Source organism: Brienomyrus brachyistius, chromosome 12, assembly GCF_023856365.1.
Source record: "Brienomyrus brachyistius isolate T26 chromosome 12, BBRACH_0.4, whole genome shotgun sequence".
Taxonomy (NCBI): domain Eukaryota; kingdom Metazoa; phylum Chordata; class Actinopteri; order Osteoglossiformes; family Mormyridae; genus Brienomyrus; species Brienomyrus brachyistius.
In genome coordinates, this window is record NC_064544.1 from 11023589 (window position 1) to 11038591 (window position 15003).

Sequence of the window (15003 nt, forward strand, 5' to 3'; positions counted from 1 at the left end):
GTGCAGAAACAGTTTCTAGAAGGGAAAGTCACCCCATTATCAAAAACTACTGCCTAGTTTATATCTTACATTAATGCGTTTAGTACTACATAAGTGCAGCTTGTAGGCTGTTTGGCCTGCATTACCCTATTGCACTCTGACATAAAATAGAAAAACTACAATCTATGTATATTAATTCTGCTTTGTGATTCGGAGCTTTTGAAAACTGAAGCAACAAGTTAGTAACGAATTCACCATAAAGGTGCCTAAATAATTGTAGAGACAGAAGAGAGTTCACTCCGAAGTTTCCCAGAAAACGTAACATTGAAATTCCGGGTGGGATACCAACCTTAAGCACGGTACTTAATGTGAATGACTTCAGTAAATAGTCACTTATGTAAACAGTGCCCCAGGTAAGCTGGCTGTCTGTAGGGCTGAATAGGTAAATATATACCAAAGCTATTCTGAGAGGCCGTATGCTAACCTTTTAAACTTAAAGCATTCAGCACCAGTAAGCAAATTAAATATTTCATTGACTGTTGTTATTGGTAAGCGTGCATTTTGAACAATACAATAACGCACTATTAATGGCCTCTTTTTTCCCACAAATAGACCTACCTAATAAATTGGCTGGTATTTGTCAAAGTGACCTCAAGCTGTTGGTGTAAAGTGGAGGAAAATTGTAGACCGCTGACGTAATGGGACTGAAAGCCCAGTCATGGGTTCGCAGTACATATGAAGTGTGTTCGACAAAGCCGTTGAATTAACCTGTGCTGTTTGCACTGGGATGTGTCAAAGCATTTTAAAGGGCAGTGTAACATTTTTTGAGCCACCGGTTGAACTATGCCGAATACCTGGGTTGTTACATCAGGGCTTTTCACTCAGGAAAGAAGTAGCGGAATCTGGCTGACACCCCCCGCCCCCCCAGCTCTGACAATGTCTTTTTCCATTTTGCCATCTTATTTAATTATTTTTAGTCTACAACTGATGTGCTTAATTTATCTTGAATTGTGACTGTTGAGTTTGTATTTTTCTCCCCTCATTCTTTACAATTACCAACAGAAGCTCAAATTAAAGTATAATATTCCTTCTATGATATCCACTCATTAATGACCTGAGGCACTAAGTGGCTCAGTGGACCGAACCTCTATGCCACTGCTTGGAAAGATTGTCGATTCAAGCCCTGGCCTTAACTGAATGGTCATACGTCGATAGACCCTTACCTCCCAGCTCCCGGGGTGCTGCACATTGGCTGACTGTGAACTGTGACCCCCAGGTTTACACTCATGTTTGTGTGTCTCATGGAGAGCAAGATGGGGTGGGCAAAGTGAGGCATTCCAATGTACTTGTGCAAATGGCAAATAAAGGATCATTTCAAAACCTGAGGTCTCGTTAAAAGTGAAGGAAATGATTTTCAATGAGTTGGGTCTATCTAAATTCTGCTCACCTGTTTCATTATGTGAATGATGGGGTTTGTGTTCACGGTCCTCAGATATTTTTTCGGCGGTTGTAGTTTTGATGGTTCCACTGAACCTTTAATCTCTCAAATGCCGTGACATTTACGCTTCAAACAACTGCTTCCCCCAATAGCCAAAGGTACCTTTGGATAGTTAACTTTATTGTCCGAGGCCACCATTGATACGATGAGAAACGAACTGCTTAAGAGCATGTGTTTATTTCTGTTATTAATGCCACCTTATACCTCATTAAATAATGTATGGCAGGTAATACTAATAATAGCCATCAAATAAAATTCTAAATAGTCACTTATTTCGGAATAAGACATAATTAAATAAGCAATAGAACTCCAGTAAGCAAAAGAAAGTGTTGGAGAAAAGTATACTTTTTGCTGTTTAATAACAACGTTACTTTATTTTAGATTATTTTTTTTTCCATGTGGCTCCTCAGATCATTCTGGTCTTTTTTCCCATAGCAGCTAGATGAGACCTGCAAGAAAATCCTTGCCTGCTTCAGGTTTGCCTGTCAAATTCCAGAGCTAGATGAAGTGTCCCGGATCAGCACAAACATTGGGGAAATTGATCGGAGTCGAAGCAAATTTGCAATGGTACCATACATTTGTTTCATTAATAAACTTCGGTTTTTGTGTTTTCTCTCTCCCACAAAAAAAGACCAAGAAATACTATATTTTCATTTCTGAAGAACAGGCGCCAATCACTCTGTCTTACCTTTACTGTAATTTAGAGTTTCCATGGCTGTGTCATAACACGCAGATTAAACTATGTTTTAATTAACTAACTAAACCCATTTGCGATGTCTTTTTGGAATTTACCTAGGCGCCACTAGAGGTCACCTTTTCATATGGCTCGGATCACGTTTCCTTTTTAGATGTATTCCTTTAGCAGAGCCTTGTACCAAAATCGACGTTCAGCTGAGGAAGTATGGGCAGCCGGTCCCTTGAGCAAAAGAAGGCTAAGGGTCTAGCAGTGAATTTACTTTGACGACCACGGGACTTGCACAAAGATACCTTTCGAGTCCTCCTGGACAAGCCAAAAGTAACAATCTCTCCCCGTCGGGGAATCGAACCCCGGTCTCCCGCGTGACAGGCGGGGATACTAACCACTATACTAACGAGGAAATACTTATTAGATAAATATTTCAAGGCCACTTTTAAAAAAATAGGTTTGAAGAAAAGTATATGTTGTTTTAACCTAATACAGAACGAATGCTTATCACTGCCTTATGGGATATTTTATAGATTGATGCTGATTGAAGGTGACTATAAAAAAACGAACGTCCTCTTTTGTTTTAAAGATTAAAGCAAATGTTACGTGTGCAGTGTTTATACAATTAAATTCTTAGTTCGCAAAACTAAATATATAAAAACAGAAAACAATAGCACAGTAGATATTTAACATACACATCCACCAATTAATATAGTGTAAAATTTCATAACCATTTTAGCATTGGTTAGTTTTTATTCAATGTAGCACATGCTAATTCAGAGTACTGAAAGTACTATACAGATTTATAAACAAAAAATACCCAGTGTTTATCTGTTTGAGGCAGACTTCAGTAACTTGATAGTAAAAAGTATTTAGCTAAACTTCTCCTCTTGTTACCGGAACCAGGTTTAACTTAAACCATTTAGCTGAAATCGTTCAAAACCAGAGGCATATCACAGCTAAGACTAGTTTTTATTATTCATATATGTTTACGTTAATGTTGTATACATTAATATTGAGTGCAGGAATTCAAGTTGGCGTGACGCCTTTTTCTATTAACACTAAAAGACCATGCGCGAGTTTACGCAACCAATCAAAAGCTACATCTTTGTCACGTGGTTTTATTTAAGGAAGTGCTCCTGCCCGAATGTAGTGAGAGTGGCGGCTCATCACGTTTCTTATGACCTGCGTTGATTATGCAGTACTACATTCTTGTCGCAGTGGCAATTTGGTCTGCAGTATTTGTGGACTCGAGAAATATAAGAGGAATCTCTCTTGCGTGTGAGTGTTCAGTGAAAAGACCCACAAAACCTATTCTGTTAGCATTTTGTTCACTGATCTCGGAAGTTTTTCATTATCACGTTTCCAGTTGTTCAGTTCCTAAAAAGACTCGCGATAGTAAACTTGAGGCATAACTTGCTGTTTGAAGCTTAAAATCTCTAAACACATTTTTATTCAGTCATCATGCGACTTTCCTAAGTCCCTCCAATCCACGCTTATTTATCATATAAAGGCAAATATTGTATAAATACCAACTAACGGAGAAGGATTATTGCGGTGTTACTTAACGTTGCTAAGTTATCGACAATTAGTATATAATGATTAATATCAAGACAATTAAACCAACCTACAAACTGACCACAGAAATGTAATTTTTAAGAGGTCAAACAGTCTCTTTTCATTCTTTGGTTTTGAAGACTTTTTACATTCTTTGCATTTGAAATTACATTAAATTACTCAGGTTAAATTGTGTTGCTCTTTCCAAATGATAGATAGGAAATTTTACAAAGAGAAGAAGACCTTCCTTTGCTTGGACGGCTCCAAGATCATCCCATTCGACCAAGTGAATGACGACTATTGTGATTGTCTGGATGGCTCTGATGAACCAGGTAACGATGTTGAGATTAATTTTCTATTCAGTATTTGCTATGCCATACTTTTTTTTGTGAACCCTTTCTGTATTTTTTCTTCTCAGCCTTGTTGTTTTTCCTTGTTACATCTGTACCGTGACAAAATACTTATTGCCAATGTTTTGCTTTATGAAGCTGACCTTGAGGAAAAATACTTTGGTGTAGGAGCCTTTATTTGCAAGTGTAAGAACAGTTAGTTGTAAATTGGATGATAATCAAGAAAAACATTGCTGAGGGAGCCTGGTGTTTAGTTACGGTCAGAGTGTCAGGACAACAGGATTAAGATTAGACAAAGTGATGTACCAGCTGATGGCAGAGCTCCCAGGAACACACAACATGGATCAATTTGATCTTACAATGCATTCAATTTAACAGCGATTCTCAACCCATGGGTCGTGACCCAAGTTTGGGTCGCAGCACGTTTTGAAAGGGTCGTGAGTAAGACTTGAAAATGTAAGCATTTTAAAACTGGTAAACTCCTATGCTGATCCAAGATCAGATTTCACAGCCCCAGTCCAGGCATTAACCTATATAAATGAAGCTTGGGTCTGCAAATGCTTAGCGTTCGACTAGTGAACACTCAACCAATCCAAGAAGCCAAACCACAGATGCATAATTTAAAATTCACTGGCACATCCAATCAGATTTATGCGATAGGCATTGAGGTGAGGAGCACACACCCACCGCACCACCTCAGGGATGAGAACCTGAGTGCAGCCCTGTGGCGGGTGATACCTCCGCACCACACTAGTCTGACTGGACCAGTGGGAGTGGAAGGCTGGAGCCAGTCCTCCCTCTACCCCCCTAGTGTTTCACTGTAAGTTGGAGGACCTCCTTGCTCAAGGAGCCCACAAAGTAGAATCACTCTGGGCATTCACAGGATTTGAACCAGCAACCTTCTGATTGCTGCCACAAATCCCTAGCCTCAGAGCCACCCCTCCGCCCCATGGGTATTGATCGGTATAAACTGTAGCGTGCACTGCACGCATGATCATAGCGTTAATTTAAACCTATATTTGATACAGGGTCACAGTTGGGCTGGCATGGTTAAAATTGGGTTGCGGTGTGAAAAAGGTTGAGAACCATTGCAATTGAGAAAGCAGGGTCAGGGAGTCCCTGAAGCAATTGGGGCTCAGGGCTTTGCCCAAGGACCCACCGGTGTCACTACTCAGCCAGTCATGGGATTTGATGCACAGATTTGATATGGTACGAATTGTTTGCATGAGCATGCTCATTTCGCTGGTATTCCTGTAGTTCTCTGCTTTCAGGTGTGTCATCTTTTCCTGATTTGTCAAAAATGTTGCACCTCCTCCTGAGTTCCGTAAATGTGCACGTTTCCCCCCTCAAGTTCGTTTGGGGATTTTGCATTGCAGGCCTCTTTTTGTGCATAAGCACCTTTGATAAATGAGCCCCGTGGTATTTATCACTTTTTGCTATGTGGTTATTAATCTTATTTTGCTTTATTTTACTTGCCCCCCAACCCCCCATGAAAGGATGCAGGCTGTGGGCTAATTCTGCCATCTTGGGTTATATTGTACAATTACAGATGACTTTCTGCTTTCTCGTGTCTTTTTAATATTTGGAAAAAGCCAGTATAACTTCATATTTTATTACTCATTTTTTATGAATGGGTTCTAGTTGCAGAGTAACACTGCCATCCTGGGTTATGCGGTAGACATACAGCTGATGTAATAGTTATTACAGTAGAATAGAATATTTATTTAAGCTGTTAAAATTTATTTGTTGTTTACAATTAAAAGGGTATGACCTGTGATTTTACTGCCGTAGACCATATGGCACTCTGCATGTTTGTTAATAGAGTCTGCTGTCAGTGCATTGTTAAATGTATATTTGCTAGCTTTGGCCTGAGCAGTTATTTAGCAGGTTGCTCCTGTGTGTGTCTGTTTTAATACGGGTGACCATGCAGCAGAGACCTCCTGCTCCACAGCCCTGGGTTTCGTTTGTTCATTTGTCTGTTCGTCCGTTGTATGGCATCTCCTTTATTGGGGTGTAGTAACACGACCTTGTTCTGATTGTCACAGGCACAGCAGCGTGCTTGAACGGGCGGTTCTACTGCACCAACCGGGGCTTCCGGCCAAGCTACATCCAGTCCTCCCGTGTCAATGATGGGATCTGCGGTAAGGGGCTGGTTTCGCGGAGTATTCAAACCTTTGTCAGTTGTATAAGTACAAGTGAAATAAAATATTTGCTTGCATGCGTCCCATGAGACTTCAACGTTCATCTATTTTCCAAGCCGCTTTTCCTACTGGGTCGCGGGGGGGAAGCAACGGGCATGAGGCAGGGAACAACCCAGGATGGGGGGCCAGCCCATTGCAGGGCACATTCACACACCATTCACTCACACATGCACACCTACGGGCAATTTAGCAAGTCCAGTACCTGGAGGAAACCCCACGACAACATGGGGAGAACATGTAAACTCCACACACATGTGACCCAGGCAGAGATTCGAACCCGGGTCCCAGAGGTGTGAGACAGCAGTGCTAACCGCTGCACCACCATGCCGCCCCTAGACTTCAACATATAATGGTAAATGGCAACAAACAGCAAATAACAAATAATTGAATAGTGAGGAAAAACAGCATGTGGGTGCTCCTTGACTTACAGTCATATTACGTTCATATGAACCCATTGTAAGTGGAAAATATCGTAAGTCAAATGTCAGTGTGATATGATAAATAATTATTGTATATTATTGTATACAATATTCAATATTGTATATTGAATTCCAGCTATTGAAAAGTTTGTTTGGTTAAGCATAGAAAAAAATGCTGTATGATACATTGTTAAATATGAGATGTTTACTCTCACAATCTCTTCAGTGATTGGAATTGTCCATCCCCTAGCATCAGTACAAAGTATCGTATGGTGTATCGTTAGCCTGTGCGGTATATCACTAGCACGGTGAAAGATCAAAATTCAAAAGGTGCAATGCTATTGGAGCATCATAAAGTTGAAAAATTGTAAATCGTAAAGCGAGGAGCATCTGTACTTACGATACAAACAGTATGCATACAGTTTGCATACAGTATATATACGATATGCCATAATGCATGAGTAGGACCACAGGTCTTTAAGTAAATGGCAGTGGAGATTTATCCGTGCTTATTCAGCATTGTCACAGCTCTTGGGAAGAAGTAGTTCTTGAGTCTTGAAGTCTTGATCCTGATGGACCTGTAGCGGCCTCTGGAGGGGAGGAGGGATAAAAATGGGTGTGCTTAATGCCTGGGATCTATCATTAGAAATCTTGAAGTAACGAAAGGAGGGACTGCATTCACTATTGGGTTTAATTACCATGCATACTATGTTGTTTTGTGGATGCTCTGCAAAACAGGAAGCAAGAAACATGCTGAAGGTCACGTGGAATCCCTGCATCGCTTATTAGTAAATGAGCGGACAGAAATGGCACTCAGGAAGGGTACCTCTGACTGAACACGAGCCTAGCTCTGACCTCGCTCTCAGGCGATTTTTCGCAGCGGACTTGCCTCAACCGAAACCGATCATTTTACGAATGAAAGGAAGGTGTCTGATAGCTCGCAATTATCCTAGATGGAAGAGCGGGGAGACAACGTGTCTCTGGCAAGAGGTCCCTCGAGGGGACTGAATGCGGAGATGAGGGAACGACTCCTCTCTCTCTGTGTGTGAAAACACTTTCGGAAAAGATTGGCGGGAAGTAACTTCTCATGTGTACTCTGGACTGTTCCGCGGGAGCAGGCCCTGAAAAAAAGGTGTGCTTCATCTGCGACGGGAGCATTCCTCTCCCAACAGGCCCCCCACAGCGGCCTGCCGCTCTAAAACCTGTAATTAGATCATTTTTCCCCTTTAAATAATCTCCTGCTACCAAAGAAAGGCATCCTGGTGTGGAAGGAGCCCTCACATCGATCCCACAGGCCTGATTGTCCCTCCCCCTCCAGTAATGAAGCAAGCAAAGCAGCAGTGACTGAGCTGGCTATTTTATGACCCTCCCCCCAACTGGGTGTCCCTAGAAATGGGGCCACTTACCTCTGTCTTTCCATCTCTCTGCTGCCCTGTCTCTCTCTTTTTTTGTCTCTCATTGTCTCTCTTTCCATGCTCCCATTTCTGTGTCATTTAAGAACAGTTGGGGGGATGAGGACCGTACTGTGTTCCCATCCTTGGGGGGGGGGGGGGGACTGCCCCCAGTGTGCCCATTTACCCTGAATGTCACACTACAGACATGTCCCAGCATGCAGGCAGCACTGGTGCCCCATATCACGTGATGACCACGTGGTCTCGTACGTGGAGATCACATGACCTTGCTTGTTGTGGTGTCAGATCTTAGTGGTTGATGCCATGTGAGCTACACCCACTCAGACTCCTTGTTTAGTGACCAAACTCCCTTTCAAGGACTAGACCGTTAAGCAAAATGGCCACTAAGTGAAAATCATGGTAGTCTAGGAGTGACTGTGCATGTTTGCGAATGGTCACTAACTGAGGTAGTCCCTAAACAAGGAGTGGGTTTACTCTGTAGTACCCTGTGCTGCTGTGTAGCCGCTGTGTAGCCGCTTCTACAGCCTTTGCGTTTCTGTTGCTGGTCTTGCTGCTTCTGTCATGTAGCGTTGTGCCTGTGTTCATGTGTGACACTCTCCTCTTTACCCCCCTCCACCGCTGCAGATTGCTGCGACGGCTACGACGAGCATGACAACCGCACACGCTGCCCAAACACCTGCAGGTCAGTGTCCCCGGGTCCCGAGGCGTCCTGGGGTGACGGAGACGCTGATATTACCTCCAGCGGGGTGAGGTCGGTGTGTTCATCCTGCTTGTTGTTTAGAAGGCCAGCTGGATGTTGACGCAAATGCTGTGCCTAAAATTCCAAGTGCGGGGACCCTGTAGATTCACCCGATTTATTTATAAGAGTAAGATTATAATGGACATTATTGATCTCAAGGACAAATTCTTGTACATATATCGGCAAGACCTTAGCACACATACATGTAGTACATAACAGAAAAAGTGCAAAGACAGTAGACAGAGTGCAAACAAATTTAATAAAGTACATAAACACAATATACTGAAAATATATTGTATTATACAAATAAGTACATTTTTAGATAACAGCAGTTATTTATTGTTATAATAATAATTATAATAATAGTTGATAAATGATATTTTTGTGAAAGGATACATGTCTATGATGAGCACTTGGGGTTTGGAATATTAGTCAAAGGCTAGAGTGCCACATGCATGATCTGTCTGATTTGTAGTGTTCCGTCATCTGGTCCGTTCTGTAATTCAGATGTCGCACATATCTCGTTTGGCCACTAGGGGGCGCTTTTTCACTTCGGGAAAGTAGAATGTGGCGCAGCCCCCTCGCCGGCTCTCGCCTCCGCCCCTCCCGCTCTGTGGCTCCTGGCTGCTTGATATCCACTCGCGCCGGCTGATCCATGTCTCTCTGCGTCCTCAGGATTTTCGATTTACAGTAAAGACGCAATTTTGTGAGATTGTTAATCCTTTTCTTACAGTCAATACGCCGAAGGCATGGATACAGTAGAAATGAATTGCATACAGTCGTGTGATTTCTAGAAATGTACGTTTGGCTGTAATGGCATTTCCCTCTCAGTTTGTGTGTGTTACTGTTCAAACATTGCGGCAGTGATGGATCGATGGATCCCAGGTGCTTAGACTTCCAAGGCTGCTGGTATCTGGACCATTACTAGCTGCTAGTCCCCCCACACTGGACTGGAAAGGTGCTTTAAAAATATCTCTGAAGCGGAGAACAGCTAATTTTTTAATGCGTGTAAATGATTTTTCTTTTTGAAAATTTCCTCTAATGGCATGGAGGATGGTCTATCATTTTATTTCCTAAGGGATTATGTGTATAAATGTGCAAATTAAAGTTGTGTAATGTTGCCCTTAACTATATAATAACAATCACTGTACACCAACTGCCGGAATGTGATTGACACTGAATGAAAGGCTAGATAGGTAATGAAAAGACTTATACTGGAACAGCTGTTCCAGTATGTGATGTCACTACCTGTGTAGTGTAGAATTAGGAATGTGTGTGTGTGTGTGCGTGTGCGCATGCTGTGAATGTATGCTGTGTGTGCAGCTGTGTGTGTGTGTGTTTCCATTCAGCGCTTTACATTCTGCTGGGTGTCTGTGATGTCAGTCTCATAAAATACATTTATTTACAAAAAGAAGATTAAACTACCCTGCTTCCTCTCAATTAAAGTCCCTTTCCACTTTTGAGGTCTGGAGGGCAGCATTTTCGGGACCCAAAATGTTTATTGAGGTCCAGTGACATATGGCTGGAAAATATAGCTGTAACAGATATTTCCCCAGTGAGCTGTACTTCAGCTAATAACACTAAAACTTATTTTCTTCAAGGGGGGTGGTGTTGGCCCCCCTGAATGGGAAAACTCAATAACCTCAACTGAACCTAATAGGGATAAAAAAAGGCCTGTCCCCAGGCTGAGGAGACCAGCGGGGAGTCGGGGGGCCGCGAGAGCAGTACAGGGACCTGGGATATTGGTCCATGATCCAGGAAGCGGACTGGGGGGGTCAAAGACCCTCCTATCTCTCACGCAAGGTGGGGCCCTTAGAGATCCAGGAAGCTGCTTTAGAGAGACTGCTGTGTGTTGCTGCTAATACTAATGACATCGAATGAACAAGAAAACGGAAATTTCACTGGTCTGATCATAATTCTCTTTAAACCTATGACAGATTTGAATGTCCCTTAGGGTTGTTTTGTATAATGTGCCGTGTCTGATGTTAGCAGCTGATTGTGAAGGACATCCTGACTGCTTCTCCGTCTACACTGAACACTGACCCCCCCCCCCCCCCCAATGACTAGGGCTGGGTATTGGTACAGATGCCCCGATTTTGATTCAATTTCGATTCACATGTTAACGATTCAGTTTAATTTAATTCCTATTCGATATTTCATTCCGATAGAAATGAGATATGAAATATTACGTGGCAGCTTCCCATATTTGGACAGAAGTTTAAAAGGGTGAAATAAAGTCTTGAAATAAAATAGCTGAACATTATAATGCGCAAGTCTAAAACTCGTATGCCATGTTTCAGAAGGACCTTAACTTAAAGATATGTGCCAAGACGTAAATTAGTGTCTTTTTATTTGAGGAACATATTGTTGAGGGTTGGGAATCAGCCCTGCCTTTCAATTTGATTTTGAGTCACAAGTGCCAGATTGGGTTCCATTTCGGCTGAACTCAATCTACTTTTAAGACACATTCACTAATGTGTGATCAAACCAGATCTGTTGTAACAACAACAGGCACAGCACTGTAGCATCAACATTGCAAAGTAGCATAATTTTTTACCATTACATAATGAAAATAAGAGAACGAAAAACAATATATGATAAGCACGAAATTTGTTGTTGTACTTACTAGTGAATACACCAACATATTTTGTCCCCAGATTTCCCTCTGCAGTTGTTGTACCCAGCCATAAATAAATAAATTATACATGCAGACTTGAAAATCACTGGTGTGAGGATAAAGCCCTACTTGACTATTCTTGCTTGCATTCACATGCTCGGAGTACTGCATTACCATGGCTGACAATGCACCAAGATGGAGGCACGAGGGGATTGCGCAGTACTGTTGCAATCCTCCTATAGGTGAGACAGAAAGTAGCACCGCCTATACCACGGGTGTTAGACTCCCGTCCGGGGGGGGCCGGAGTCCTGTGTAGTTTTGCTCTTTCCCTGTTCCATCACAAATGTTTCTGCTCAAAAACTATGTGGTAATTAGCACAAGGAGTTGAACCAAGTGTGTTAAATGACGGGAAACCCAAAAATGTACAGGGCTCCGCCCCCTTAGTACTGGAGTCTGACACCCCTGGCCTATATGATAAGAGGACTGATACAAGTAAAATTCAGTGAAAATATTTTCAATGTCACAGGGAAAAGACATAACTTAACTAAAGATCGATCTTAGGATTTTTGTGAGTCGATATCAAGCCGGGATTGATATTAATTATAGAATTGATATTTTTTCCCCACCCCTACTAATCCCCCCCTAAATGGAGAGAAATGCGCTCCTTAGCTCTCTACCCTGACACCCTTTATATAATTTATTTGCGTTCCAGCTCCTGGCCCGCTGGCCAGAACACGGCCTCCTGTGGGGCGAGAGGGTGGGAGAGATGGAGGGTTGGTCTGTGGTGTAGCGTGCGGCGTGGCTAATGGCAGCTGGTCCCTGGCAGGAATCTGGGTCAGCAGGAGCGAGCGGCGCTGGAGGCCGAGATGAGGGCCGTGGATGATGGGATGCGTCTGAAGCGTCAGCTGATCAAGGAGGGCGTTAGCATGTGGCAGGAGAAGCAGGTAGGCCGTGTACCCATTCCTCCCTCTCTCTCTCTCTCTCTCTCTCTTTCTCTCTTTCTATCTCTCTCTTGCTCTCTCAGCTACTAGGAAAGGGGAGAGGGCTGCTGTAGAATGCCTCCTTAATCGTCCTCTTAAACTCATGTGTGTGTGTGATGCAGTGTGTTCTCTTCCCAGAGAACATTTTTGATGGATGGATGTAGCGGGTGGTGGCTGCAATCCACGTGTGAAATGCGAGCTCATGAGAGCTAAAGGGGGGGGGGGGGGCGGGGGTGGTTGATTGGTGTGTGACCTTGATGGAGAGCCCAGGAGCCACAAGTCCAAGTAGCTGTTATGTGGCAGACATGCCCCTTGGGCTAGTGCATGCTAACCAGGCCGTCTAACCTGGTGGTTAATTACAGATGTGTCATAAAACTGCAACAGACACCCTCACTGCATGTTTACTGTCACTTCTGGCTTTTAGTGTAAGGAAATAGAGATGAAAGATGGCGGTCGCTTGCCGACAGAAATGGATGCTTTTAACCAATGGGGAAACTAAGGCCTATAAAACCTTGATGGGTGGACCTATCGTGGGCTGTCTGCCGCTGACTATTCTCGCCAGCTTCCCGTTGGTAACCGGGATGTGATCAACTGACCCATTATGGCCGTTCTGGGTGTCCACGCCGGATCCCTCCACTGCTCCGTGGAGAGAGAGGCTTCGGCCTACCACGTGTCACATGACCATGTTTAGTGCTGTGGCCAGTCCGCCGCACCGCTGAGCACGGCGCACTCGGGTCCGGACTTGATATTTTTAGTCGTGCCTTTTCAGTTGCCGTAGCGATTGAGTGACAGATTGGGGCTGGGTTCCAAGCCCGAGCCGTGACCCCCACACCTGAACCTCGATGGGAGGGGAATACCGAGTCCCACCTCCCCCGTCTGTTAATATCGTTCTCGTAGGCAAGGTCGAGGCTGACGCTTATTATTTTAGTCTCGCTTTGCAGTTGCGTCCTACTGCTGCTCCTCTCTACAGAGAGGAGGGAGATATTCGTACGATCGATGGCCGTTCTTTTCCCCTTTTCTTTCTCTCCTGTTTTCCAGCTTGCATGACCAACATAAAATGAACTCAATTAATCACTTTCACTGCGAACGGCACAGCGGATAAACCGAGTTCATCAAGGAACTCGTCCTAGAAAAGAAGTCATCCTCGGCCGAACAGCTTTTGCCGTATCCATCATTACGTTACCGAGATTGTTCTGGAGGGGGGGGGGGCACATATGCGCACACACATTATTTTTCTCATTAGGGGTGTTAAGCTATTTCAGGGGAATAGATTGGACTGAGTTTCATTGTCAAGTTGGCTCTGCCATGCGACGTCTTCGATAATTTAAATAGTGTGTGATCTGTGCCCTGTAGATATTCGGCAATTTGAGTATTGTATTCTTGCTCCCCCGTCTTCTGTCCCAGTGTTCTCGCACAAGTACATTGTGAGTGCATGCGTGTGCGTGCGCGTGTCTGTTTAAACATCTTATATTTTTAACATCTGTTATTTCATCTTGCTGCGAGAAGAGTTTGTCCTTGTTCGGAATCCTCGCGAGGTGGTGTTGCCGTAACTTGGATCTGGAGGAGGCTGCCGGAACGATTTTTGTTTTTTTTTTTTTGTTTTTTGCTGCGCGAACGTAGAGCCTGTCTGCCGGGTTTATAAGGTATATTTCAGCCCCAAGGTTTAAGGTTTGTGTGCTTTTTTTTTCTTGTTGCTCTTGTTACTCTCCTTTTATGATGTGCTGCGCACCGCCGCTCCTGGGTCTTGGTAATACTTCCGTACTCGTCCACAGAACCAGCTGAAGGACCTTCGGAGGATTCTCTCTGGGCTCCAGACCAAGTTGGATGCTCACAGGGAGAGGAAGCTGGAAGCTGACGCCCATCAGGCCAAGGTGATGGGGGTCCTGAAATCACCCGAGGATGGTAAGAGGACCCCCCCCCCCCCCACTTTCGATTTAACCATCTGCTTTGTGGATGTTGTTGTTGTTCTCCCCAAAATTTAATTGACCCGCCAGGGGTTACCGGATGAAACGCATCCACAGTCCCCCAGCTGACTGACGACACCCTGATGTAAAAACATGTCCTTTTCAGCTGTATTGCTGGAAACCGCTGGCACCGAAACAGGGTGTTATTATTCTCAAAATCAGCTTCATATTGATCAGAAAACAAAGGTTCCCTTGAAAAATAACCAGGCCAGAGCAGATAGTCATTCACACGCACACCATGTATCCTGAGAATGAAGCTCGTTTCATTTTATATAATTATCCTAATTGGTTTTGCTGTGAATCGAGATGGAGGAAGATGTGGATGAGTAACAGGAGGAGAACTGGTGTGCAGATGATGACTGTGTGAATTTCTCTATGCCTTCCTAATCGACATACATTAATATGGCTTCTTCCTAACCATTGCCGCCTCGCCCCCCTGCCTGTTACACAATAAAGTGGCTCTCTGTGAAAAATGGCCAACAGGTTCCTCTCTCATCATCCTGACATGCCGAGATTGATGCGCCGTTGCGCCATGACTTGCCCCCAGGAAAACTTTTGATTGTGAAAGGTCACCCGACTTTGCCAGCCCCACAGAGGGGCCG

The 15003-nt window shown here is 43.7% G+C and overlaps 1 protein-coding gene and 1 non-coding gene across 6 annotated transcripts in view; one reads left to right on the forward strand and one right to left on the reverse strand.

Moving 5' to 3' along the window:
• Positions 1–2502: 2502 nt before the first annotated feature.
• On the reverse strand, positions 2503–2574 carry trnad-guc (transfer RNA aspartic acid (anticodon GUC)). Its single transcript has one exon. It is a non-coding gene; the product is annotated as a tRNA-Asp (tRNA).
• A 725-nt stretch (positions 2575–3299) lies between these two features.
• LOC125704735 (glucosidase 2 subunit beta-like) overlaps positions 3300–15003 on the forward strand; it is a 105341-nt gene continuing 93637 nt past the window's right edge. For 4 of the 5 annotated variants that reach the window (XR_007381223.1, XR_007381224.1, XM_048970706.1 and 1 more), the window contains exons 1-6: positions 3300–3443; positions 3935–4051; positions 6115–6210; positions 8726–8783; positions 12284–12401; positions 14210–14339. Coding sequence is in view for 3 of the 5 variants with exons in the window: in XM_048970706.1 (XP_048826663.1) it covers positions 3359–3443; positions 3935–4051; positions 6115–6210; positions 8726–8783; positions 12284–12401; positions 14210–14339 (604 nt within the window). In the remaining 2 variants the exon portion in view is untranslated. Of the gene's footprint in view, positions 3444–3934; positions 4052–6114; positions 6211–8725; positions 8784–9376; positions 11700–12283; positions 12402–14209; positions 14340–15003 lie in introns of those variants that run through there. The other variant, XM_048970708.1, reaches the window with a different exon arrangement.